This window comes from Rhinatrema bivittatum, chromosome 3 (genome assembly GCF_901001135.1).
Source record: "Rhinatrema bivittatum chromosome 3, aRhiBiv1.1, whole genome shotgun sequence".
Taxonomy (NCBI): domain Eukaryota; kingdom Metazoa; phylum Chordata; class Amphibia; order Gymnophiona; family Rhinatrematidae; genus Rhinatrema; species Rhinatrema bivittatum.
Window position 1 is genome coordinate 220,684,411 of NC_042617.1, and position 26,634 is coordinate 220,711,044.

The 26,634-nt window shown below is 45.3% G+C and overlaps 1 protein-coding gene across 1 annotated transcript in view; it reads right to left on the minus strand.

Moving 5' to 3' along the window:
- PDCD2 (programmed cell death 2) overlaps nt 1-26,634 on the minus strand; it is a 146,071-nt gene that overhangs the window by 68,100 nt on the left and 51,337 nt on the right. The window contains exon 4 of the mRNA XM_029594209.1: nt 21,039-21,157. Within this exon, the coding sequence (XP_029450069.1) occupies nt 21,039-21,157 (119 nt within the window). The remainder of the gene's footprint in view (nt 1-21,038; nt 21,158-26,634) is intronic.

A 26,634-nucleotide genomic window follows, 5' to 3' on the forward strand; every position in this document is an offset into this window, starting at 1 on the left:
ACTTACCCTCCATGTCGATAGACAATTTTATGTTAAAAAGCGCGACCACTATGCCTATCCGAGGCGGAAAAAAGGAAAAAGAGAAATCGGTTCTCGCTGGCCCTAAAATGGCCGACAGCCTCGTGCGGCCGTCTACACCGGCGTCCCCGAGTACAGCTTTGCAACAAGCAGATTTAATTTCAAGCGTTACCAGTGCCGTAGTCGCTGCGCTAGATGGGAGGTTTACTGACCTATCGACTGAATTTAAAGAACTAAAAGCTTCCTTTGTCGAGCTCGGACCCCGAGTGGCTGCTGCGGAGGAATGCATTTCGTCTCTTGAAGATGAGCGCCAGGCGGACCATATAACACTTCAGAAACTGGAACAAACAGTGGCGTCTCAAGCGGAAAAAATTGACGATTTAGAGAATCGGGCACGGCGCAACAACATACGATTTGCCGGACTACCGGAGTCTATAGGGGACACTAACCTAGCATCAGAGCTAGAAAATTGGCTCCCTGCTGCTTTAGGCATCGAAAATCTGCCTCATCCATTCCAAATTGAACGAGCCCATCGCATTGGAAGACGACGGGAAGGAGATCAGCGTCCAAGGCTTGTAATTGCAAAATTGCTTAATTGGGCACAGAAGCAGAGAATTATGCAGGCCTATCGGGCATGCTCCTCTTTAAAATATAAAGACTGTGAAGTGCGTCTCTTTCAAGATTTCTCGGCCTCGCTGGCGCAGAAAAGGAAACAATTCAGCCCTTTGTGCACAGATCTCTACAACAAGAATATTAGATTTCAAATGGTCTATCCTGCTGTCCTTAAATTTAAACATGGAGGCAAGGATCATACCTTCACGGAGGTTGAAGCCGCAAAACTTTACATAGCCACTATCTCAGGCTAAAGACTTTCCCCTAGGGGGGTTGGCTACCTGCTATGCCTATTGGAGGATTTTGATTTGGAAATAAGGATTATTGCAAAGGTCTTCTTACGCGGAGGGAAGCTTTTCGGAGCTTAGGGCTTTTTCTTTTTTCCTGACTTTCTCACGCTGGAGCATGGGATTCCACGTTTTTTTGGGTTTTTTTGCTGTTGTATTTGCTTTTGTATTTGCTCCACCTGTGCCCCGACGAATATGCTCCGATGCTTCTGGAGCCTAGATTTCTTACCGGAGCAAGGGACGCAGTGCACAACTCTGATCGGCGTTATCACTTGCCACGTGGGACCCCAGCTCTACGGACCTGGCCGTTGGTAAATATGCTGTCGCTGGTGACTACAATGTTGGATGTACGGTCTCTGGCCTCTGACAGGTTTTTCTGAAGACACCCACGATACTGGCCAAACAGTTTGTTGCTCCTTCTCTATATATTTTTTTTGAAGGACGCTCTCACAATACCTGTTTTACTGTTTATTATCCTGTTGGTTTTAATGTGTTCTGCATACCATGTTTGTAAGACCTCAAGATTTACAATGCTGGATAGGAGGGCGGGGTCACGACGCATCAATACGTGCCCCCTGTATTTCCTTTTGAGGAAATAGAATGCAGATGTTATATTATTCAAGGGTTCGGGGAAGGGTTGGGATCTATAACAGTGCAAAGATTTCCAATTTTTCCAGACGGACTTGGACTAGATACTGGATTGAACATTTTTATGCAGATGCTCGAGGGCAATGGCTAGGGAAGCGGCAGATCTTATCAGGGAGGGTTCAGGCTGGGGAACCCATCCCTTCTACTCACTTTCAACGTTTATGGTATATTTCCACTTGGTACAATGAGTAGAAACTGTGTTAAGTTAGCAAGTTTGAATGTCAATGGGCTAGGGAACCCTGTAAAACGAACAAGGGTCTATCAATTTCTTAAAAGAGCCTCAGCACACATTGTATGTCTTCAGGAGACACACCTCACAGCTACTGAAAGTTCTAAATTGCGCAGAGACTGGGTAGGGCAATGCTACTTTGCTGCAGAGGTGGGAAAGAAAGCAGGGGTAGCAATTTTAATACATAAGAATCTCTCTTTTCAACTAACCCAGCAGATAGCAGACCCAGAGGGTCGGTACATACTTGTTACTGGAAAGTTGAACGGTAAAGACATTACACTACTCAATCTTTATGGGCCAAACTCCCCCTCTAAAGCCTTTTTTGCTAAAATTTCTGCTCTTTTGACTTCCCAAGGAGAAGCTAGACTGTTCATAGCGGGAGACTTTAACTCTGTTTCTGACATCTCCATGGACAGGTCGGGCACCCAGAAGGCCCTATCCTCTCACCCACCATCGAGTATTCAGAAACTTTGCCATTCACTTAACTTAATAGATTTTTGGAGGTTGCTTCATACCACAGAGAGGGATTACACTCACACTTCCAAAGCTCATGGGTCAATGTCACGCATTGATTATATTCTCGGCTCCTCTTCTTTGTTCCCCATTGTCACGGACGCACGTATAGGATCCCCAGGAGTCTCTGACCATGCTTTAATATGGGTGGATCTTAGCTGGGATGACAAGATACATTATGCTAGTTGGTGGAAGTTTCCTTCTTACATGAGAGAGGATCAGGGTTTCCGACTATATCTCCAAGAGAAATGGAAGTATTTTTCTGAATCTAATTGTGAGCATGCTGATAACCCCGAACTTTTTTGGCAAACCAGTAAAGCGGTTCTGAGAGGTGAAATTATCTCCTTCCTGCGGCGCAGGAACAAAACTTTGAACGCTGATATCCTCCGATTAGATCAAGCCTTGAAAAAAGACAAGGTAGCGATGATCCAACAGCCCACTCCTGCCTCCAGATCCCAATATTACAAAACCCTGGGGGCTCTACAAAGTCTCTTGCAACAGAAAGCTATTAAATCTCTACATTACAAAGAACACTCCTTCTTTCGATTTGGAAATAAATCAGGGAAATTACTAGCTAATTTAGTTAGACTCCGCCACGGTAAATCTTATATAGAAAAACTAAGATCCCCCCAAGGGCATTGGGCTACCAAAGGGGAGGAGATAGCTGAAATCATGTATACATTCTATACGAACCTATATACTGAGGATCGGCAAGGTGGCTCTAAGGAGGAAGATTTGTTCTTCCGTAATATTCACCTTCCATCCATCACTGAGGTTCAGAGAGAGAGATTGAATGCTCCCATACACGTCCAAGAAGTTCTGTCGGCCATAAAAAAAAGTAAGTCGGGTAAAGCTCCTGGTCCGGACGGGTACACTTATGACTACTATAAAATTTTGGGGGAGCTTATAATGTCTCCACTAACTGCTTTTTACCAACATGCTTTACAAACGGAGCACTTTCCTACGGACTTTAACAAGGCCTACATTACGGTCCTCCCCAAGCCAGGCAAAGATCCAGGTCAACCAGCCTCATACCGCCCAATCTCTTTACTGAACTGCGACCTAAAACTTTTGGCTAATGTATTGGCGGCTCGGATGAGTCTGGTCCTACCGGACTTAATTTCTCTCCACCAAGTAGGCTTTGTTAAAGGTCGTGCAGCTAGTATGCATGTTGTCAAATTGCTCACAGCTATCCAACACTGCCAGACCCATAGAGTTCCGGCAATTGCTGTAAGTTTTGATTCAAAGAAGGCCTTTGATAGAGTCTCGTGGGAATACCTTTTTTCAGTTATGACCCGGTATGGATTCCACGGTTCTATCATGTCTTATCTATCTCTTCTCTATCATCAGCCCACGTCCCATATATTAGCTAACGGGCTCCTTTCTAAAGCCTTCACACCTCACAGAGGAGTTCGACAGGGATGTCCCCTATCCCCGTTGTTATATATATTAGCCATAGACCCTCTTCTACGAACTATTTCCATAGACACTAATATCCCCGGCCTGGAGCTTCCCCACCAAACGTTCAAAATTGCAGCTTTTGCTGACGACATACTTATATTCCTCACACAACCGCAGGTAGCACTACCCCGCGTTCTCCAACATCAGATTAATTATGGGAGTTTCTCTGGTCTCAAAATCAATACTGATAAGTCCGAAGCCCTAGAAATTTATGGGAATCTACGACGGGTTTGGGGTACAAATTTTCCACTCAAGTGGGCCTCTGGGCCTATCAAATATCTCGGGGTGCAGATTCCACATACTTTAGACACGCTTCATCAACTAAACATATCCCCGCTACTTAAAAAGATGAAAGCACGCTTCCAACAATGGGAGTCCCTACCTCTCTCTCTGACCGGCCGAATCCATTTGATAAAAATGGTTGAATTACCTAAATGGTTGTATGTTCTTCAGATGATACCCCTATGGCTCACAGGTGCTGAGTTGCGAAGCATTAACTCACTTCTTGGGTCCTTTTTGTGGCGAGGGAAGAGAGCACGCTTGGCTCTCAAATATCTAATTCAGAAGCCAAATGAGGGGGGTCTCTCTTGTCCGGATTTTCGGCGTTATAATTTAGTATGTATGCTACGCCACATCCGGGATTGGTTATTAGGCACGGAATCTTTCTCACCTACCGCCTTTTTACAGAGCAGTTTGCAGGGGTTTTCACCTGCTGCCTTAATACAAATCCCTACGAGGTACATGCCGCCAGCCGGAAAGTGGTCTCTGGTGATTGACTCGGGTAGGAAGGCATGGTTTCACTTTTGCAAACTAATAGGCCTCTCACATATCTTGACTCCTATTATACCCATCTGTCATAATCCTATGTTCTCTCCCGGCATGTCTCCTTCAGTTTTTCGCTCTTGGGCCTCTAAAGGAGTACGGTTGGTCTCTCATCTCTTTAACCCTGGGACTAACCATATTTACAGCTTTACAGAACTTCAAGACTTATTTGCTGTCCCTAGGCAAGACTTTTATGCCTACCTACAACTGAGACACTTTGCACTAAATGACGAGTTTACCAATATTACTGACTCTCAAAGGAGACAGATAGAAACCCTATTGGGTTTAAGACTGAAATCTCGAGTCTCGTGTGCACTTTTCTCCAAGGTAGTATATACTTATTTGGACCAGAATGCGCATACTGTTATCAGTTTAAGATGGTCGGCAGTTACACCACTGCAGGTTACCCCTGACATGATTAAAACATACCTGAAAGCTATTAAAGTGCATTCTGAAAATGTTACCCTACGTGAACTACAATTCAAGTTTGTTTGGCAGATATACTTTTCTACGGTGAGAGCGCATAAGGCGGGTATCTGTGCATCTCCTCTCTGTTTAAAGTGTAGGCTCGATCCAGGAGATTTCTTTCATAACTTTTGGGCCTGTAGTAAAATTCAAGAATTCTGGGGTGCTATCCAAACTCTCTGCTCCCAGATATGCACATGCACTATTCCTCTCTGTCCATATGTTTGGTTGATAGGAGGAGACACCCTGGACCAAGTAGTCGCTGACTCCGCACAAGCGCTATTCATTGGTAAGGCAGGCATGTTGGCCAAACAAACTATACTGGCAAAATGGACGGTGTCCGATGTGCCACATGTTAATCAATGGGTCCAGAAAATGATCAAATTGGCCACGTTTGAACGACTAACAGCCAAATCTTCCACTGTCAGACACAGAGAGCGCATCACAGCTATCTGGGCTGGTTTCTTAGATCATTATACCTAGTAGCACTGTCTGCTGCTTTAGGGTTTACTGATGTGTACTATGGTTCCCCGAGTGGGATTGCTCGCTACATCCTATGGCCCTCAAGTGAATTTGTTACCCTGTTCTCCCTATGTCCCAAGTACTTGACTTGTATTTCTTATTGCTGGCACTGCGATGCTTTTTGCTTGATGAGCTTCTGCTCCTGAATATCTAGTCTGTATCTCCTAACTGGCATATGTCGATACCTGCACTGCACTGGGGGAGGGTGGAGGGGGGGGGAGGGGGGGAAGGAGGGGAAAAAAATTGAAAATCACGATGACAAAGGACACAGCAACGGAAGGGAAGACGCGGTCGAATGGTCACTTCATGGATGTTATGGTCTCCCAAACTCATTGCCTGGCGACCTTTACTAGACAATTTAGATGACTCTATTCTTAACGGCTAAAAGTCCCCAGACAGTAAAGCTGCAACTTTGCTGGATCAAGATGTTCCTTATATTCAGGTCTTACCTGGAGCTTTGAGTTATTCGTTATTCTTACATACCTGTGCCCGGTCCATGATATTGCCATGCTGGTGTACTATGTTACTGTTCATACTGTTTCTCTTGTAATTCTTGTTGTTTCACTTACAATAAAAAGATTTAATATATAAAACAAACCACAGAAACCATACTTGAGTCCTGGAGATTTCTAAGTTACCAATACTCTTTTTTTTTTTTTTTTTTAGTCAGAAAGAGGAGTTAATTTATCTTCCCTCCGTCAGGCGGGGGTCCAATCCCCGCCTGACGGAGGGAAGATCAATCATGGACGTACAAGGTTCCCCACTCTGGGAGCTAAATAATCCGTAAAAGCTAACCACACGTCCCTGGTTTTTATAGATTTTTGAGGGGTAACCGGTGTCAGGATGGCATGCTCCATAGAGCAGAGATGTACCATTTTTTTGAACCAAATTTCATGGCTTGGGGTAGTCTGTTCTATCCAATTTAGTAAGATAACTTGTTTGCCCACCAGACCAGCTTTCCTCACAAAAACCCTCTCTGAGGCCGATAAGTTTATAGAGGGTAGAGTAGATGTCCCAAACAACCACAGATGAGGGTCAGGCATCAGAACCTGTTTTAAAACAGCAGAACAGGTCTGAATCACTAGTTTCCAAAACCCAGAAATAGCTGAACAATCCCAAAAACAATGGAAGTGGGTGCTATTGTGATCATTGCATTTTGGGCAATTTGGTGTTTGTGTGAGTTTCATTTGATACGCTCTGCTAGGAGTGATATGACTCAACCAGAGAAATCTATACTGTGTTTCCTGTAAAAGTGCGTTTTCTGCTATCTCTGTCAGCTCTTGAAAACAGTTCTCAAACTCTGTATAGGAGAGCAGAAAGAGAGGCCAGGCCTGCCACCTAGAGTACAAAGCCCGGATAGGCTGTAAATTTAAATATCCCATCAACTCTTTATAGAAGAAGGAAACTGAGGGTTTAGTGGCTCGTCCAGTCCGTATCATGTCTCTCAACTGCTTTATCGCCTGGGTATCTGCTAGTAGGTGTTTCTCTGCCTTGAGAAAATGGGTGAGTTGCATGTAAGCATAAAAATCCGCTGCCTGTAAAGAATATGTCTGTCTAAGTGTCTGAAAGGGTAAGATATCTCCAGTCGCTGGGTCATACATCTCAAATAGGTAAGTCAGCCCCTGTCTCCGCCAGTGTTGAAAGCTGCCCCCTACCTTCCCAGGGAGAAAAAAATCATGCCCCGTAATAGTGAGGAGTGATGTGATTGGACCTGGCCAGGTGCCTATTCTACAAAGCATTTTCCATGCTTTTCGACACGTACACAAAAGGTCTTGCATTTTTACATGGGCCGGTATCATCTTGGCCGGAAGCTGAATAAGAGGGTTTAGGGTAGAAACTCCATACCACTCCACAAGGTAGGGATATGGGGAGCACATTGAGGTTGCGAATAGCCAGTCTCTGATATGTCTGAGGGAGCAAGCCAGATTATACTGCATCAAATTTGGACATCCCAATCCCCCCCGATCGAGAGGGTGCATAAGCGTCGACAATGCTATTCTAGCTCTTTTCCCTCGCCAAAGAAAAAGTCGGAGAGCTTGTTGTAATTGACCATGTTCCCTTTGGGAGAACCACAAAGGGGCTAACTGTAGCACATATAGCCACTTGGGCACCAGCACCATTTTAAAAAGTTGTATACGACCCATCAGGGACAGAGGAAGAGCCATCCATCTTTTAAACGCCTCCATCGTTTTTTCCATTAACGGCTGTACATTGGACTTATGGAGAAGGGTGATCTTACTGGGAATATGCAAACCTAAATATTGGATGGCTCCCGAGGCCCATCGTAGGGGGAAAAAACCTGGCCATCCCCTGTGTAATGTGCCCGTGATGTCGAGGGCCTCGGATTTCTCATAATTTATCTTGAGTCCCGTAAAGAGGCTATATTGATCCAAGATGCTAAGTACTATCGGTAAAGAGGATACCGGTTGGGTGAGGTATACTAATAAATCATCTGCATAAGCGGCTATCTTAAATATGTGTTGGGGGCCACCGAAGCCCTTCACCTGGGGGCTTTCATCAATTTTCCTCAAAAGGGGGTCCAGGGCCATTATATATAATAGAGGAGACAGGGGGCAACCCTGTCTCACTCCCCTCTGTATAGATACTTCTCCGGTTAAACCACTGTTCACCAATACCCGGGACCTGGGGTTCTCATACACTAAGGAAAGAAATTGCAGAAATTCTCCCCCAATCCCAAATCGCTGCAGGACCGAAAACAGGTATGGCCACTCCACTCGATCGAAGGCTTTTTCAGAATCAAAGCCTATGGCTAACGCGGGTATATCCTGTGTCTGACAGATAGTCATGGCCGTAATCAGTTTAGTTATAATCATAGTTGGTTTTCGTCCTTTAACAAAGCCAACTTGGTGAACGGAAATCAAGCTGGGCAACAGTATTTTTAAGCGCTCGGCCAAAACTTTTGTTAAAATTTTTAAATCGCAATTCAATAACGTTATCGGCCTGTACGATGAGGTAGAGGTCGGGTCTTTTCCGGGTTTTGGAAGAATTATAATATGTGCTTTATTGAACGATTCGGGAAAACGGTTTTTGTTGAGTCCTTCCAGATAGTAATTTGTTAAGGGGACACTAACATATGAGGACAATATCTTATAGAAGTCGTAAGAGAACCCATCCGGGCCTGGAGACTTGCCTGCCGTCGCGGCAGAAATAACTTGGGAAATTTCAAACGTTTGGATCGGCCTGTTCAGGAAACCCCGTTGTGACGCTGTAAGCTTGGGAAGATTGAGATCCCGAAAAAACACATCCTTTATTTCTCTGTTCTCCCAATTTTCAGTGGCATACAGTGTACTATAGTATTGTCGGAAAAGTTCCCGAATCTCTGCTTCCTTTGATGTAATACCACCGGAAGAGGTTTGTATTTGTGTAATGATTGATTTTTTCTTATGTGGTTTTATTAATCTGGCTAAGAGTCTACTAGGCTTATTTCCAAATTTAAACAGAGATTGCTGTCCCCTCCACAAACATGATTGCGCCCTAGTGTGAAGCAAAGTGTTAAGCCTACCCAGGATCCCATAATACTCCTTGCGAGATGTCATTGTATTGTCGTGTATCATCCTTCTTTTCGCTTGTCTAAGTGAGGTTTCTAAATCTAGGATGGACTTATTAATCCGTTTTTTACGCAGATGCATGTACGCGATAATATCACCTCTAATCACGGCCTTCGCCGTGTCCCAGAAAAGGTGGGCTTCTGTGACATGTTGTTGATTATTCCTGGCATAATCCCTCCATTTTTCCTTAAGATATTGCTGAAAGTGGGGATCGTCCCGTAGAAAAGAGGGAAATCTCCATATATTGGTGTGTGTACCAGCCCTTGGGGACCCTATGTGCAGAGAGATCGGAGAGTGGTCTGAAATAACCAAATCTTCGATCTGTGCCTTCTCCACCTCAAAAAACCCCTGTGCTGAAACCAGAATGTAATCTATCCGTGAGAACGTGTTGTGAGACCTCGATACGTGAGTATAATCTCGTTCGGTCAGATGCAGTGTTCTCCACACATCCAGAAGTTCTAAGTGGTGGCACAAATATGCCACTCCTTTCCTTTGTTTGTGGTCTCTAGATGGCAAGGAGGGCGTACTTTTGTCTAGCAAGGCATCATGGACACAGTTAAAGTCCCCCGCTAAATACAAAATACCTTGTGTGTGAATATGTAACAGATTACAGAGGGACTGAAAGAACTGATGATGATATGCATTAGGGCCATAAATATTACATATGGTGATTAATTTGTTATCCCAAGTGCCCACAATAATAACGTATCGGCCTTGGGGGTCTATAATAGATTTTGTCACCTGTAGGTTAGTATTTTTGTTTATTAATACCGCCACCCCGCCTTTCCGATGTCTGGCTTCTGCATATATACACGTGCCCACCCATTCTCTCTGAAGCTTTTGACTTTCAATTGCTGTAAGGTGTGTCTCTTGGATGCAGACCACATCTGCTTGTAAACATTTTAGATGCGCCAGCACTTTTTTTCGCTTCACCGGAGTGCCCAGCCCATTAACATTCCAAGAGATGGGATTATGCATGTATTAAATCTGGTACCTGGAAAATCACCGCGTTGTATAACATATCACTGCAGAGAGCAGGCCCCCAGCCTAGCCTTCCCGCCTGCCATTGCCCCTTTCCATGGTCTATTAACTCAAATACATTGTATCGAACACAGAAGAAAATACCCCAGACTCTCAAAAAACCTGTACATAAAACATTCAATAACCGTTTAACAGAAACATCCCAACCTGTGTCCCCTCTCCCCCTCCCGTCTGTCTCTCCCCTCCCCCTTTCCTTATCCCCAGTCCCATATTTGAGGTAAAGTCCGTGCCTCCAACTCCACCGGGAGGCATGGAGATCCGTCACATGTGCCCAGGGCCACACTCCACAGTTTAATCACTATGTCCTTCAATGTATCATAATAAAACTTACAGAGCCTTGTATGTGTCCCCGACCCCCCATTGTTCCTACACGAGCACAAAAGAGAGAAAAAAAAAAGGGGCATCATCTACGTTCCGAAGCATCTGTCTCCAGCCACCTGCTATGTCTGTGTGCGTGTTATTGTGGTTTTTTTTTTTTTTTGGTACCAACCCTTGTTATCGTGGGGAAACAACCACACTGCAGCCACACCTGCTGTCCTCCTCAGCCCCCTGCTGCCATGCCGGGGTCGACCATGCCAGTTTGTCTATCCTGGGGGCAAAGCAAATTTGAAAAACAGGCATGCCGAAAAGGCGAAGTTCCGAAACTCCGCTATGGGGGGTGCTGTCCTGGGGTAAACCAACGTGCACGCTTGGCAAAATGCCTATCGCATCCCCATGAGCTTGCGGTGTGCCTCCCGCCGTCCAAAGCCACTGTTACCTGAGTCTCGATATCCCCTGAAACGATGCCTCCTTCTCTGGGGTGTGGACGGGTGGTGTCGCCGAAGACGTTGTTTGCGCCCCCGGTAAGGTGCTTTCTGGTCATGGCGTCCTCTCACATCCGTGTCTCCACTCCACCAGATGCTAAGTACAAATCTCTCCCCGCTGTTGGATATATATTATTCGTTTTGTTTTGGGTTGTTTTTTTTTTTTTATTTCGTGGGTTTTCTGTTTTGTTTTTTTGTGTTTTTGAAATTTTTTTTTTCTCTCTTTACCCAAGGGTGCCGAGGGGGGGGGGGGGGGGGGGGGACAGAATGCGACGTGTTACCAACTCAAGTTCTCCCCCCTGACCGTCTCCTGTAACGCATACGTCGTGTACGTCTTCTGTGTCTCCCTCTCGGCCACACATCCACGCTCTGTGTCTTCTCCCTCTCCAGGCGCCATGTTGTGGCTACACGTGTGTTCCCATGTTGCCAGTAGCCACTCTACTCCAAAGTGGCTTGACACTCACCACGGGTGGAAGGAGGGAAGTCTGCCAAAACACACACAGCCTAGTCCGCGCGGACAACAAAGAAAAAAGACAAAAAGGGCCTCCATAAAGTATTATCCAGTCTCTTCCACATAATCCATGTTCCTGCCCAGTCAGTAGACATTAAGAAAGGGTTTGAGAAAGTGTTTTAACTCCCAGGTATCTCCATTTGGGCATAACCCGTATTTCCTCCGGGTTCAATTGCGGTCCTTAGGATTCAGTCCGTCCAGGAAGGACTGCGCGGTGGCTGGTTTATCAAAGACCTGCACCTTGTCGTTATACCAAATGCGTAAGCGGGCCGGGAATAATAATGAGAATTTTATGCCCTGATTATGGAGTCTAGTGCAGATTGGTGCGAAGCTTTTTCGTTGTTCAGACACTCCCGACGAAAAGTCTTGAAATATACGTATCTGGTGGCCTTGAAAAATCAGTTCCTTCTTTCCTCGGGACGCTCTCCAGATTTCGGCCTTATGCGCATAGTTTAGTATTTTTGAGATGACGAGACGTGGGTGAATTTGGTGATCTCGCTTAGCCCCAAGGCAGTGAGCTCTTTCCACCACGATTTTGTCTCGCAGATGTGGTAGGGAGAGAGCATCCGGGAGCCATTCCTCCAAGGTAGCACACAAAGCCTTATCCTCTACACTGTCCGGGAACCCCAGAAAACGAAGGTTGTCCTGCCGTGCTCTATTTTCAAGGTCTTCGAATTTGGTTTGTAAGTCTTTTATGTGTTTGGCCGTGTCAGCCATCTTACTTTCCGTGCGGAGTGCCTCATCCTCCACACTTGAGATTCGATGTTCCATATGCTCAATGCGGGGAGTGAGATCCGTTAAAGTTTCCTTAATCTCCCTGATTTGCACCGTAAGTGTGGTTAGTTTTTTGTCGAGGGCCTCCCGAATCGCCTCCCGGAGATCCACAATAGTAAGTCCCGAAATCGGTGCAGGGGATTCACCTTCTCCGCCGGCCGCCATTTTGGAGGTGGTCTTTGGTTTTTCCTTTTCTCTCCTTCCACTTTTTGTCGTCATGGGAGAATTTAATTTATTCATATATTTAACTATGGACATAAGTTCTACAAGCCTCTGTATTTAAAAGTATTTTTTTTTGCAAGTATCGCGCTAGGATGGATCGCGATGAGTAGAGCGGGCCCTGGAGCTGGAGGAAGAGACGTCCGCCCAGCTCACCACATCACGTGATCTCTATGCTACATATTCTTGTTTTATCTCTATGTCTTGACTACCTTTATGAACATTCTGTACAAAAACCTTTTATTGCTTTATATTGCATTTTTCATGTTTAGTATTAGAATCATTTACAAATATAACATGAATTATGGTAACCTACATACATGTAAGTACGCCACCCTAGCAGACAGAAGCAATTACCTGGGATTCTTTAACCCTGACTGAAAGAGATGGCCTTATTGCAGCTATGGTATTTATATTTGGTGCTGGCCATAGTATAGCAAGATTGGCAAGGAGTATTTTGAACTTACAAGCTATTGTGGACATTTTTATGAACATTACTGGAGAAACCCACAGGCACATTGCCCTTCAATGAAGAGGGATAACAGAAACTTTACAAGACCATAGATTAGCTCTGGTTTTGCTTTTAATGGCACAAGGCAGCCTTTGTCATGCTCTCCAAACTACTTATGGATGTCAGTGTTGTGTAGGATTTATTGTCTGTACCCCAATAATTCTTAACCTATCATTTGGAAGAAAATTACAATTTACTTATAGTCATATATCTTGCTATTGGTCTTGGTGATTGTATAGTATTAGTTCTGCTAATAGTATCTATCAAAGCTGTTTTACATCAAGTGGCTGTCCGACTTTTGCCAGTGTCCTTGCCAGTTATTTTACAACTCTTCTGTATGATGCTGCTTCTCCTGTGGATGCAGTCCCTGCTGCTTCCACAGATACAAATGCATGGCCTACTCCCCTATATGCTCTTCCATGTACTCCAGCTTCCCCAACAAGAAACCTACAAGCCAATCTTACATGGCTTGGAAATACCAATTTAGCCTGGCAAATCATTTATTCCTTTTTTTTTGTTTGGTTTTATTACTGCTTCAGTAAATGTTATATTGCTTTCTGGCCAATCTTTCCAACATGGACATGCCAGGCCTCTGGTACTCAGCTCTGCTGTACTTAACGTTCGAATAAGCATTATATTAGGGGTGATGGATAGCATTGATTATCTTTCTTACTATCATCTGAGTGGCCTTCTGCTATCAGCCCATGCACAGCCACTGCTGTTTCTCCATCACTGTTTGCCGCGCTCATGGACACTTCCCTATTGCTTATGAACCTTGGCTGGTCACATATTCACCAAGGTTCAAGAGGGAAGATGTATACTCTGACAAGAAACAGAAAGAAATATGCTGGAGAAAGAAGGGGTGATAGGGGAATTAAAATCTTTATTGATAGTTCTAAATCAGGTTTCAGAGTATTGGGAAGGTGGACTAATACCCCAGAAAACTTGGGTATGTCTCAAGTTCCTCCTTCTCCGAATGCTTGTCACAGCTAAACTTATATACATTTTATTATATGCTCTTTGACCATTTTCAGCCTTTCCGACTTGTGTCATTGGGCCTTGGCCAAATTCCCCTAACACCCCTCCTTTTCCTGGCATAGTAGTTTTTTTTTCTTCTTTCCATATATGTGTCAATTTTGTGTTGTTCCAATTGCTATGGTGCTTTACAGTCAACCATCCCATGGGTCATGCTATCAGCAACATTCTTCTTTTTCCTTATCACATTTAGCTGTTTATTTGCAACTGGCTTCTTGTCATGTCAAGCTGCTTATCTGCAACTGACTTCTTTCTGCTACTCACACAGACTCACAAGTGTTTAGAATGTATCTCAGTTTTTTCTCAAGAGTATGCACTTGAAAAAGAATGGCACATGGAGACTGGCTATAGACTACAGGAAACTGAACACACTTGTACCCTCGTTCAGATGGCCCATGACCCACCTGGATCAAAATTTAATCAAAATTCAGGAAGCCAAATATTTTGCCAGCCTTGATTTAGCCTCGGGGTTCTGGATTGTTCCTATAGACACCAAAGATCAGCATAAATTGGCTTTCTCCTTCAGGAAGAAAATACACCTGGAGTAGAACCCCTTATGGGTATCTGAATTCTCCAGTGGACTTCAACTTTTTCCTACACAAGGCATTTCTCGATGTGGAAGCTAGGGGCACCTTAGTGTACATGGATGATATCCTAATTAAGAATACTAACTTCCAGAAGCACCTAAGAGATTGATCATGTTTTGGCCCAGCTGGTCAGTGGTGTAGGAAGTCACTCAATTACTTAGGATATGAAGTCTCAGGTGGCTTAAAATTTAGCCAAACTATACAACTGTGTTGCTGGGGGAAAAATTTATTCTCAGAACTTGAGACAGAGGCAACAGAACCTTACTGCCATCATGCCGATGATGAAGAAAGTTGCGACAATTTTCCCAAAGCTTATGTTGATAGTTGTGCTTTCCCAAGGAAATAGACCTCGAATAGCTGAAGTAGGAATAGTGTGGGAGAAAAATCATCCCCTGTGATCCCATTAACTACGCTCTGGGGTCCAAATTAAATTACTGTGCAGAGCTTGCTGCAGCACAGAAGTTTCACTGTGAAATAAGAATACTGACCTCAGAGGGCCACAGAATTTAAAAGGATATATGCTGATATGTATGTCTCTGCACAGAAAAAAAAAAAAAAAAAGATGAGGAATTTTTGACCAGGAAAACAATACTAAGAACATAAGAAAATGCCATACTGGGTCAGACCAAGGGTCCATCAAGCCCAGCATCCTGTTTCCAACAGTGGCCAATCCTGGCAAGTACCCAAAAACTAAGTCTATTCCATGTAACCATTACTAATGGCAGTGGCTATTCTCTAAGTGAACTTAATAGCAGGTAATGGACTTCTCCTCCAAGAACTTATCCAATCCTTTTTTAAACACAGCTATACTAACTGCACTAACCACATTCTCTGGCAACAAATTCCAGAGTTTAATTGTGCGTTGAGTAAAAAAGAACTTTCTCCGATTAGTTTTAAATGTGCCCCATGCTAACTTCATGGCGTGCCCCCTAGTCTTTCTACTATTCGAAAGAGTAAATAACCGATTCACATCTACCCGTTCTAGACCTCTCATGATTTTAAACACCTCTATCATATCCCCCCTCAGTCGTCTCTTCTCCAAGCTGAAAAGTCCTAACCTCTTTAGTCTTTCCTCATAGGGGAGTTGTTCCATTCCCCTTACTACCTAGAATATCTGATTTTCTCGTTTGATTTAAGAGATATAAGCTTCTTTCCACAAATAATGAAGTAAGTGGCTTCAGGAAAACCACAGATCAGAGATACACAAACAACCCAAGTCTATCTGGAAACAACAACCAACCAATCCAAGAAGGGGGCTCATAGGTGAACTCTGAAAACAGCTTCATGTGCCCAAAGACAGTTGATCAGACAGAAGCAGTGGCCTGTTGGGGCAGTTGGGCCTACATACACAGTCAGGCCTAAAAATAAATGGAGCGTTAGCAATCACACAGCACCAACCCCGATAAAGGCAGGCAATTCGGCCCGTTCCTTCCTACCTGACAAAAAAAAACAAAAAACAAAAAACGTACCTGCTCCTCAGCCCTGTACAGAAACACTACTGCAGCCTCCCTGCTTCACTGCTCCATTTTTTTTTTTTAAAGCAACAGGGCCAGAACAAAAAAAAGACAAGGGGGAAAGGCATTACTCCCCTGCTTCTGGAGGCTACTGAGGAACCAGGCACACAGAGAGAGTGAGGGGCCCAGAGGGGTAGAGGGAACCAGGGCCCCTGGCTATCTAACCTCCCGTGCCAAGAAAAGGGCAGAGTCCTAACAGGGAATGCCAAACCCCTGCTCCACCTGAGGGATGGCTCACGAAGCAACCTAATACCTGGGGGAGCTGAATGCTCTTATCTTCCTTTTTTTTTTTTTTTTAAAAAAAACATCTCCAGACTGCAGGTATGCACCTCTACCATCTGCTGGAGAAATACTGAGGGAATGCAGGTGGCACTCAATTATGTAGCAGTGCCTCAAAGTTTTGTTCTCTGCTTCCATCTGCTGGTGGGCATGCATAAACCCAGTCATCTGGACTGATCCAGGGTACAAACAGGAAAGTCTCACAAAGATGAGATTCTATAATGTTCTCTCACCCTAGTTTGATGGACTCTAACTCTAATCCTCATCTTTGTGAGACTTTCCGCTCTCAAAAAGATGTCAAAATTTTCACCGAGGTGTACTGTGTTGTTCGTATGTCTCACTCTGCATGTCAAACCAGCCCCAAAACCTCACCTTAGCTGGCCCTCCTATACTGATATAAAAAGACTATTCTGGAAGCTTCCCCAGAGGCTCTCTCTACTCCACTCTATCGCAAATTGCGTTACGGATGTTTCAGGTATATCGCACAGCTTAACACCAAGAAAAAAGGTGTGGTTATTTCCGGCATTAAAAAATGTACGATAGCATGAGTTATGCTATCGTACAGTGAGATATTGCCCCTCATTTTCATTAATCCCATCCTAACCCCTCCCTAATCCTGCCCCTTCAAAAAATTTGCATTCACATCATACGGTAACAATTGCATGAGTTAACGCATTTTTGTAGGCGATAATGCCATAACGCTTTTTGATGAATGACCCTATACGATTATACCTGAGGCAACGGAGGGAAAAGTGACTTGCCCAAGGTAACAAACAGCAATAACAGGACTTGAACCCTGGTCTCCCCTACTGGTAGTCCACTGCTCTAACCACTAGGCTGCTACTCTACTCCTAAAGTTGGAAGGACGAGTTAGATACATTTATTTAAATATCCAAAGCAAGATGAATTATAGAAACATAGAAATGACAGCAGCAGAAGACCAAACGGCCCATCCAGTCTGCCCAGCAAGCTTTCACATTTATTTTTTTTTTCTCATACTTATGTGTTACTCTTGGCTCTTATTAGTAATGTTTGGGTTCGAGTTACCTTCCATCTCTGCCATTGATGTAGAGAGCAGTGCTGGAGCTGCATCTATGTGAAGTACCTAGCTTAACTGGTTAGGGGTAGTAACTGCCGCAATAAGCAAGCAACTCCCATGCTTATTTGTTTACCCAGCCTGTACAATTCAGTCCTTGTTGGTTGTTCTCTGAATATAAATCCTCTTTTCCTCTTTCCCCCCTGCCGTTGAAGCAGAAAGCTATGCTGGAGATGCATTGAAAGTGAAGTATCAAGACTTCTTTGTTTTGGGGTAGTAACCGCCGCAACAAGCAAGCTATTCCCCTGCTTTTTTGTGAATGCAAATCCTTTTTTCCACATTTCCTCTTGCCGTTGAATCATAGAGCAATGTTGGAGTCGCATTAACAGTGAGTATGTTTATTGAATAAGGGTATTAGTCTCCAGGTAGTAGCTGTCATTCCCGCAAGCCACCCCCCATGCCTCTTCTCTTCAATCACATCCTCTAGACTTTATGGATCCACTGTATTTATCCCACACCCCTTTGAAATCCTTCACAGTTTTGGTCTTCACCACTTCCTCCGGAAGGGCGTTCCAGGCAACCACCACTCTCTCCGTGAAGAAATACTTCCTGACACAGGTTCTGAGTCTTCCACCCTGGAACTTCAAATCGTGACCCCTGGTTCTGCTGATTTTTTCCAACGGAAAAGGTTTGTCATTGTCTTTGGATCATTAAAACCTTTCAAGTATCTGAAAGTCTGTATCATATCACCTCTGCTCCTCCTTTCCTCCAGGGTGTACATATTTAGATTCTTCAATCTCTCCTCATAAGTCATTCGATGAAGACCCTCCACCTTTTTGGTCGCCCTTCTCTGGACCGCCTCCATCCTGTCTGTCCATTCGGAGATACGGTCTCAAGAACTGAGCACAGTACTCCAGGTGAGGCCTCACCAAGGACCTGTACAAGGGGATAATAAATTCCCTTTTCTTACTCAATATTCCTCTCTCTATGCAGCCCAGCATTCTTCTGGCTTTAGCTATCGCCTTGTCACATTGTTTCGCCGACTTCGTTAGACACTATCACTCCAAGGTCTCTCTCCTGCTCTGTGCACATCAGCCCTTCACCCCCCATCGAATACAGTTCTTTCGGATTTCCACACCCCATATGCATGACTCTGCACTTCTTGGCATTGAATCTCAGCTGCCATATCTTTGACCACTTTTCCAGCTTCCTTAAATCCAGTCTCATTCTCTTCACTCCTTCCGGCATGTCCACTATGTTGCAGATCTTAGTGTCATCCGCAAAAAGACAACCTTACCTTCTATCCCGTCCACAATGTCGCTCACAAAGATATTGAACAGGACCGGTCCCAGCACCGATCCCTGCAGCACTCCGCTTAACACAGCTCTCTCTTCAGAGTAAGTTCCATTTACCATTACCATCCAGGCCACCACCTCGGCACTCACTCCTAAGCTTCTCATTTTATTCACCAGCCTCTTGTGCGGGACCGTATCAAAAGCTTTGCTAAAATCCAAGTAGTGACCATTGAGTGCTCTTCCTCGATCCAATTCCTTAATCACCCAATCAAAAAAGTCTATCATATTTGTCTGACAGGACCTTCCCTTGGTGAAACCATGTTGCCTCTGGTCCATCAATTCTGCTGCTTGTAGATAGTTCACAATTCTTTCCTTCAGCAGCGACTCCAATACCTTTCCCACCACCGAGGTGAGGCTAACCGGCCTGAGGTTTCCAGCCTCCTGTCTGCTCCCGCTCTTGTGAAGCGGGATCACCATTGCTCTTCTCCAATCACTCGGCACAACTCCCGTTTCCAGGGAGCTATTAACAGGTCACACAGTGGAGCCGCCAGCACATCTCTGAGCTCCCTCAGTATCCTGGGATGAACCTCATCAGGCCCCATGGCTTTGTCCACCTTCAGTTTTCCTTGCTCTTCCCATACATTCTCTTCCGTAAACAGAGTTTCATCCATTCCGCTTCCCTCCAGTTTCTTGTTAACTATTGTCAGTCCTTCTCTGGGGTCTTCTTTAGTGAATACCGAACTGAAGTATTCATTTAATATTTCTATCATTTCTTCATCTGTCTCCACCCATTGATCCTTTTCACCTTTTAATTTCGGTATACCACTTTGGACTTTTCTCTTTTCACTGATGTATCTGAAAAATGTTTTGTCACCTTGCTTTACCTCTTTGGCAATCCTTTCTTGTGTTTGAATTTTCGCTTTCTTGATTGCTTTCTTCATCTCCCTCAGTCCCACCAGATATTCTTCTTTGTGCTCCTCTCTTTGGGATGCTTTATATTTCTTGAATGCTGTTCTTTTAGCTTTTATTTTGTCAGCCTCCTCCTTTGAGAACCAGATAGAAAAGTAAAGAAAAGCAAGAGAAAAATGAAACCTAACATATAGATTAGTTGCCTTGGTAATTGCTCCTTTTAATTTGGTCCACTGTTCCACATCTCTCTCGTTCTCCCAGCCTTCTAGTTCTTCCTCCAGGTACTTCCCCATTTCATTAAAGTCCGTGTTTTTGAACTGCAAAATTTTCTGATAGTATGCCCACTAGTGATAGCATCAGTTTATACTAAGTAAAGCTAAGTAGCAAGGACTTTATAGAGATATGTACAGTTTATTTTCTTTTAACTGCTAAACTTGAAAAGTCTGACAAATAAAAATGATTCTATGGATAAACCCTGTAGTCTTTTCTGAGCTATTCAGATTATATGGGTATAAGGGGGTAATAGAGAGAACTGTCTATAGCACTGCCAATCCCTATAGGTGAGGAATCTGTGGGAAACGTGCACAGCATCAGACAGGTTATAGAACACCTTCATACTGCTTACAATATATTTCATTGGGGTATGAGCAAAGTTAGGGCTGTTTAGTCTGGAGACAAGACGACTGGGTGGGGGGGGGGGGGAATATAACAGAAGTCTACAAAATCATGAAAGGATGAACAAGTTAATGTAAATCAATGAATTACTCTCTCATATAACAGAAGGACCAGGGAACACTCCATGAAGTTAGCAAGTAGCTTATTTAAACAAATCGAAGAAAATTCTTTTTCACTCAGCTCATAGTTAAACTCTGGAATACATTTCCAGGGGATGTGGTTTCAGCAGTTAGTGTTACTGAGTTTAAAAAAGGTTTAATTTCCTAGAGGTTAAATCCATAAACTATTACGGTAATTAATAAGCAACAGTAGCTTGTGATCTATCTGTTTGGGTACTTGCCAGGTACATGTGACTTGAATTGGCCAGTGTTGGAAACAGGATACTGGGCTTGATGGACCCTTGGTCTGACCCAGTATGGCATTTCGTATGTTCAATCCCCCCTCTCGTAGCAGCATTTGGAGGTAGAGGGATGGGGGGAGGGGGATGACCCGCATTCCTCAGCTGGGTCTTGTCCCATGGCTGGAGGTTATGGGGAGAGGGGAGATCTCTCAACCCCTATAGCAATGCTGCTCTTTAGTTAGCACTTAACCAAAAAGACTTACAGACCTATTTCTATATGGTCAGCTAGCCCAGGGCCTTGCAATATACCACATGAGCAGAACAGTTAAATCAAGAAGGCATGAAATGGATAGACTTTTGTACCTGTTCTGGCTGTAGTGCTATTAGTTTCTTAAAGTCTTCAAAGACTTTATCTTCTTTAGTCTCATGCTTTGCCACTGCCTCCAACTCTTCCTCATTGAGAGACGCCGCCATACATGAGACTGGAAAGACATCACAGGTAAAGCAAAACATATTATATCAGTCAGCATGTCTCAAACATGCCATAAGCAAGCACAGAACCTTTTCTGCTGCAGATGATTCATAGACATTGCAAAATAAATTCAGACAATAATTATTGTATACAATTGTTCTTAATATCAAAGTACATCAAGTGGGGTAGCAATACATTGAAAAGTAAAATACAGAACTACTATGCCGGCACTTGCAACTGAACCCATAATAGAGAGGTGGCCCTCAAAGACATTTGTGTGTTTTTCAAAACTCCAAAGTGCCTGACTTAGCCTGCTAAATCTAGTCAGCTAAGCTGTGGCTAAAAATTCACCTAAATTGAATTTAGCCAGCTAACTCTCTGCTGCTTCTCCCTCTGCTGACTGCCTCGGATTTCAAAGAGGCCCTTTCTCTTGCCTGCCTTCAACCATCCCATCCCCAGACTATCTGCTGCACTGCTTCCCCCCTCTGCTGCTGACCCGGACTCCAGCTTGACATCATCAAGGGCGCCAAGGGGGGTCCATAAGCCCGAGCGTCTGGCTGTAGATGCCGCGCACCGAAGGGGCATGCCCCTTTGTGCGCCCCTTACTGCAACCCCTGGTGCCCAAAATAAATTTTATTTTATTTTATTTTATTTTATTTTAAATGATTTCAAACAATATTACATTGAACCAATGCATATAGAAAAATCAGAAAAGAAAATTTACATATTTTGCTATGCAACACAAAGCCAAATCTGCAAATCAAAAGGAAAATATTCTATCTGAATATTATAGGAATTCTCGGGGGGGCAAACATTAAAGCAGATTATACATATCTTACATAAAGAAAAACTGCATAGAAATTACACCTTTTTTTTTTTAATGACCAACTCCTTCGAGGTTTTCAGGAGTGGGAGTCCAGATACTGTCTCAGATGTTCCTCTTCCTTGAAAATATATCTATTATTTTGGTATACAATTATACATCTACAAGGAAATCTAAGATAAAACTTAACCCCTCTGGCAATTACTTCATTTTTCATCAAGAGAAAAGCTTTCCTTTTCTCCTGCATCTTTCTTGTAATGTCAGGAAACATCCTAATTTGCTTTCCATAGAACAGTTGTTGTTTGTGGAAATATAGTTGAAGGATTTTCTCTCTTTCTTTCTTTCGGCACCTGTAGACGAAGCAGACGCGCTATCTGCCCCTGAATCTTGTTCACCCTGTCATCTGTAAGAAACACTCTGCTCCGCTGGGTGTCTAAACAAGCTCCCAAGTATTCGAGGGAACGGGAGGGGACCAGATGACTCTTCTGCACATTGATAACCCAGCCCAGAGACCCCAGGAGTGACCGAACTCTGTCCATGGACCGCACACACTCCTCCAGTGACTTCGCCCAGATCAGCCAGTCATCCAGGTATGGGTGCACCAGAAATCCCTCCTGTCACAGAGCTGCCGCCACTATCACCATCACCCTTCATAAAGGGCCGCGGGGCGGTGGCCAACCCGAACAGAAGAGCTTGAAACTGATAGTGCTGTCCCAGAACCATGAATCGGAGAAACCTCTGATGCTCCTGACGGATAGGGATGTGAAGATAATCCTTGGTGAGATCCAGAGACGCCAAAAACTCTCCTCCCTGTACCGCCGCAACTTCTCCATCTGAAAACGTAGTACCTTCAAACTCTGGTTGAATTTCTTCAGGTCCAAGATAGGTCGGAACTTGCATTCCTTCTTGGGCACCACGAAGTAGATGGAATAGCTGCCTTGTCCCTGTTCGGACACCGGCACCACTGTCTCCAGACTTAACTGCTGAAGCGTTTCCTGGACCGCTGCCTGCTTGCTTCGGGAAAGACAACGCGACCCTAGAAAAACCGGACGCAGAGGGCGAGAAAATTCTAACGCGTAGCCGTCTCTCACTATGCTCAAGACCCACTGGTCAGAAGTTATCTTGGTCCACTCCCCATAGAACTGAGCCAGTCTGCCCCCAATTACCAGAGACAAAGGGTGGACCTGCCGGATCTCATTGTGAGGACTTATTGCCACCTACTCCCTGGGTGGACCTGCCTCTAGATAACCTTCCAGATCCCCAAAAGGACTGTTGCCTGTGAGAGGGCTATTTTGGGGCTGAGGCCCCCTAGGACCTCGTCTGACGAAAATGCCTCGACTCCCAAAAGGGAGACAGTGAGGAGAAAGGAGACTTTCGATCCTCTGGCAGCCTATTGCCCTTTGTGTCTCCCAGCGACTTCATCAAACAGCAGTTTCCCCTGAAACAGCAGATTTCAGAGTTGCGATTTTGATGACAGATTTGCCGACCAGTTACATAGCCACAATTGTCTTCTGGCTGCCACCACCCACACCATCGCGCGGGCCGTAGTTCTCACCAGGTCATACAAAGTATCCACGCCATAGGCAACCCCCACCTCCAAGCGGGTTGGCTGGACTTGGGAAAGAGTCCCGGAGGCAGATTGTTCCTGCAGCTTCTGGATCCAACACAAACAGGCCTGCTGCATCAGACTTGCACATATCGCCTTCGCAGGCCAAGCCCCAGGACCTCAAAAACTCGCTTAAGATGCACTTCCAACTTCTGATCCTGAACATCCTTCAGAGCAGAAGCTCCAGCAACCGGGATAGTGGTCTTCTTAGTGACTGCCGAAACTGCCACATCCACCTTCGGAACCTTGAGAACATCCAAATGGTCCTGCATAAGCGGATAAAGCTTGGATATCGCTCTGCCAACTCACAGACCTGAGTCGGGAAATCCCACTCCTGGTTGATCAACTTCTGGATTTTCTTTGGAATTGGAAAAGCACTGGGGGGTGGGGGGGGGGGGGGTGTCTCCACAGGCCATCCAGAACCAGATTAACCCCTTCCGCATCTGAATCCTCCAGGGTGAGCTTAATCCCCAACTCCTCTAGCATGTGAGGTATAAGCGGACGAAGCTCCTCTCTCTTGAAAAGACAGATCACCCGCAGATCATCGCCTTCGGCCTCCAGACCCTCCGAGGTCCCCTGTTCCATTTTAGAGTCTCCTGGGTCCAGAGAACATAAGAACATGCCATACTGGGTCAGACCAAGGGTCCATCAAGCCCAGCATCCTGTTTCCAACAGTGGCCAATCCAGGCCATAAGAACCTGGTAAGTACCCAAAAACTAAGTCTATTCCATGCTACTGTTGCTAGTAATAGCAGTGGATATTTTCTAAGTCAACTTAATTAATAGCTTAATTAAGCTTAGTCAGTTGTGGCTTCCTAAGAAACAAGGCAGGATGGTGCTTCCCAATCTGAGGATATACTATTGGGCTGCCCATTTACTGCTGCTCAAGGTATGGTTTTGGCATATTGGTGTGGTCTGGCGGTCCCTGAAAAGGTCCCAATCTGATGAGATGGACCTCACACTCTGCTCTGTGCCCCTGGATTCCCCGATTTGCTGGAGAGTAATTAGAAATAGTCCTTTGCTCGCTCATACGCTGCAGGTTTGAGGACAAGTTAGGGGTTATTTGGGCTTGTCTAGAGAGGTGGTCTCTATAATGGGCCCTATTTATGGTAATACTATGGTTTCGGGCCTTACTTTTCCTCCTGGGTTGAAAGAATGGAGTGAGTGTGGCTTGGTTAGCTTAGCACAGCTCTAGGAAAATGGGAAGTCTCTAACTTTCGAATCCCAGAGTTCAGATTATGACCTCCCCGCTCACATTCATGTTAATTGCAACACGAAATGCTCTATCTCCTCTTCCAGAGCTGAATGGGATGCAGAGTTATTTTTCTGACCCTGACGCCTTTGCTAAGGGCACAACGTTGGGTTTATTGGGGGGGTGCTCCAAGGGAAATTTGGTATTGGCACTGATTCAGGTGAAACTCAGAGTCTACCTTTGGCAAAAAGGAAGGGACAGTGCGAAGCTGCAACGCTCCTGGAGTCAACCAGAGGAATGGCTCACAACATGAAAGCGCCTGTAGTTCAGAGATGCAACAAGCCAAGCATATCGCCACCAAGAACAGAGTCTTCAGCGTTAACAGGCATAGAGACAGAGTGCACAGCGACCAAAAGGAAGGTCCTGATAAGCAGTCCAATACTAGATTGAGGTTCCATAGGGGGACTGGCCATAGGGTGATCCCAAGTGGGTTCCCATCCCGATCGGCCTCCGAGGAAACCTCATTCTCTTCCTTAGACTCGTCCGAGTCAGATTCCAATCGCGTTAGACGTTCCTCGGGAGGCAGGATTCGTGAGCCCATGGAGCCTTTAGGGGGAACCTTCCCCCACTTTGCCGAGCCCGTCGGATTTTCTGTGACACCGCACTTACCTGCCTGCCTAGCCAGGAAGGCCTCATGCAGCAAAAGCACAAATTCGGGTGAAACCCTCCCCCCCGGGGCCCCCGAAGGGTGCTTGGGGCTGCTAGGGCCCGAGACATCTGGGCCATGTTCCCGGGGAGAAACCCCTCCTATCCGGCTTCGCTTCCGCAGCCATAGCCACTCCCTCCTGTGTCCCAAGCGCCACCGCTGCGGTCCGAGGATGCTTCCGCGGCTTTGATTTCCTTTCTGACCTCCCCCTCCAGCACAGTCCATGCAGAGGAGGTAGTCATTCAGGCAGACAGACGGGCTCCCACAGGCCCTGCAGGTCTCCCTGAGCTGCTTGTCCATCATAGCAACACACCAGGCAACAAAATAAAAGCAAAGTAAAAACCAACAGGCAAATTCTTTGCCAACCGCGCTGCCACGCGGCCCGGATTGCGAGGGGGAGGGGCGCACCACGCGGCAGGTGCCAAATACTGAAGAGGGCGCACTGCCCCAAGAAATTCCCGCCGGTGTACAGAACAGGCCGCTGCCGCAGCTGAAAACTGCACAGCTTGATCAGCAGTGCAGCTAGCCTCCACCAGAGTAAACTGTCCCAACCGGGACCACCCTCCTCCGAAGAAGCCCCCGATCCGCCCACTTACTATCTGGCCTGTACCCGACTATCCCGCTGTGGTGACTGCCTGCTAGGCAGCTCAGCCTGCACGCAATCTTCTGCTGTTGCAAAGCAGACAGCTGTCAGTGTTTAGTTTTGTTTTTTTTTAAACAAAGTCTTAAAGACCCAGGCACACAGGAAAGCAAAACCCTCAAACAAAGCTAAGGGTACTTCCCTGTTCCTGGGCCAGCGGAAGGGCTTTGGTCCCACAGAGGGAACCAGACCACTGGCTGTCCATGGTCCTGGAGTTGTGGGCCCCTGGCATCCAACCCCCCGTTTGCCCGGCTCAGAGGGAACGATCCTTCTTCAGGAGCCTGCCACCTCAGGGAGCAAGTTTCCTCAATATATCCAGTCAGTCAGGACTGCAGGTTTAGCACCTCTACCATCTGCTGGAGGTAGAGAAATACTGAGGGACTGCAGGTGGCACTCTCGTATATGTGGCAGTGCCCAAAGTTTTTTTTTGATATTTATACTTTATTAGATTTTCAGTAATTACATGAATCACCGTCAGCAACAGCATCCAAGAGCTGTAACACAGAAGAGGAGCAGCGCGG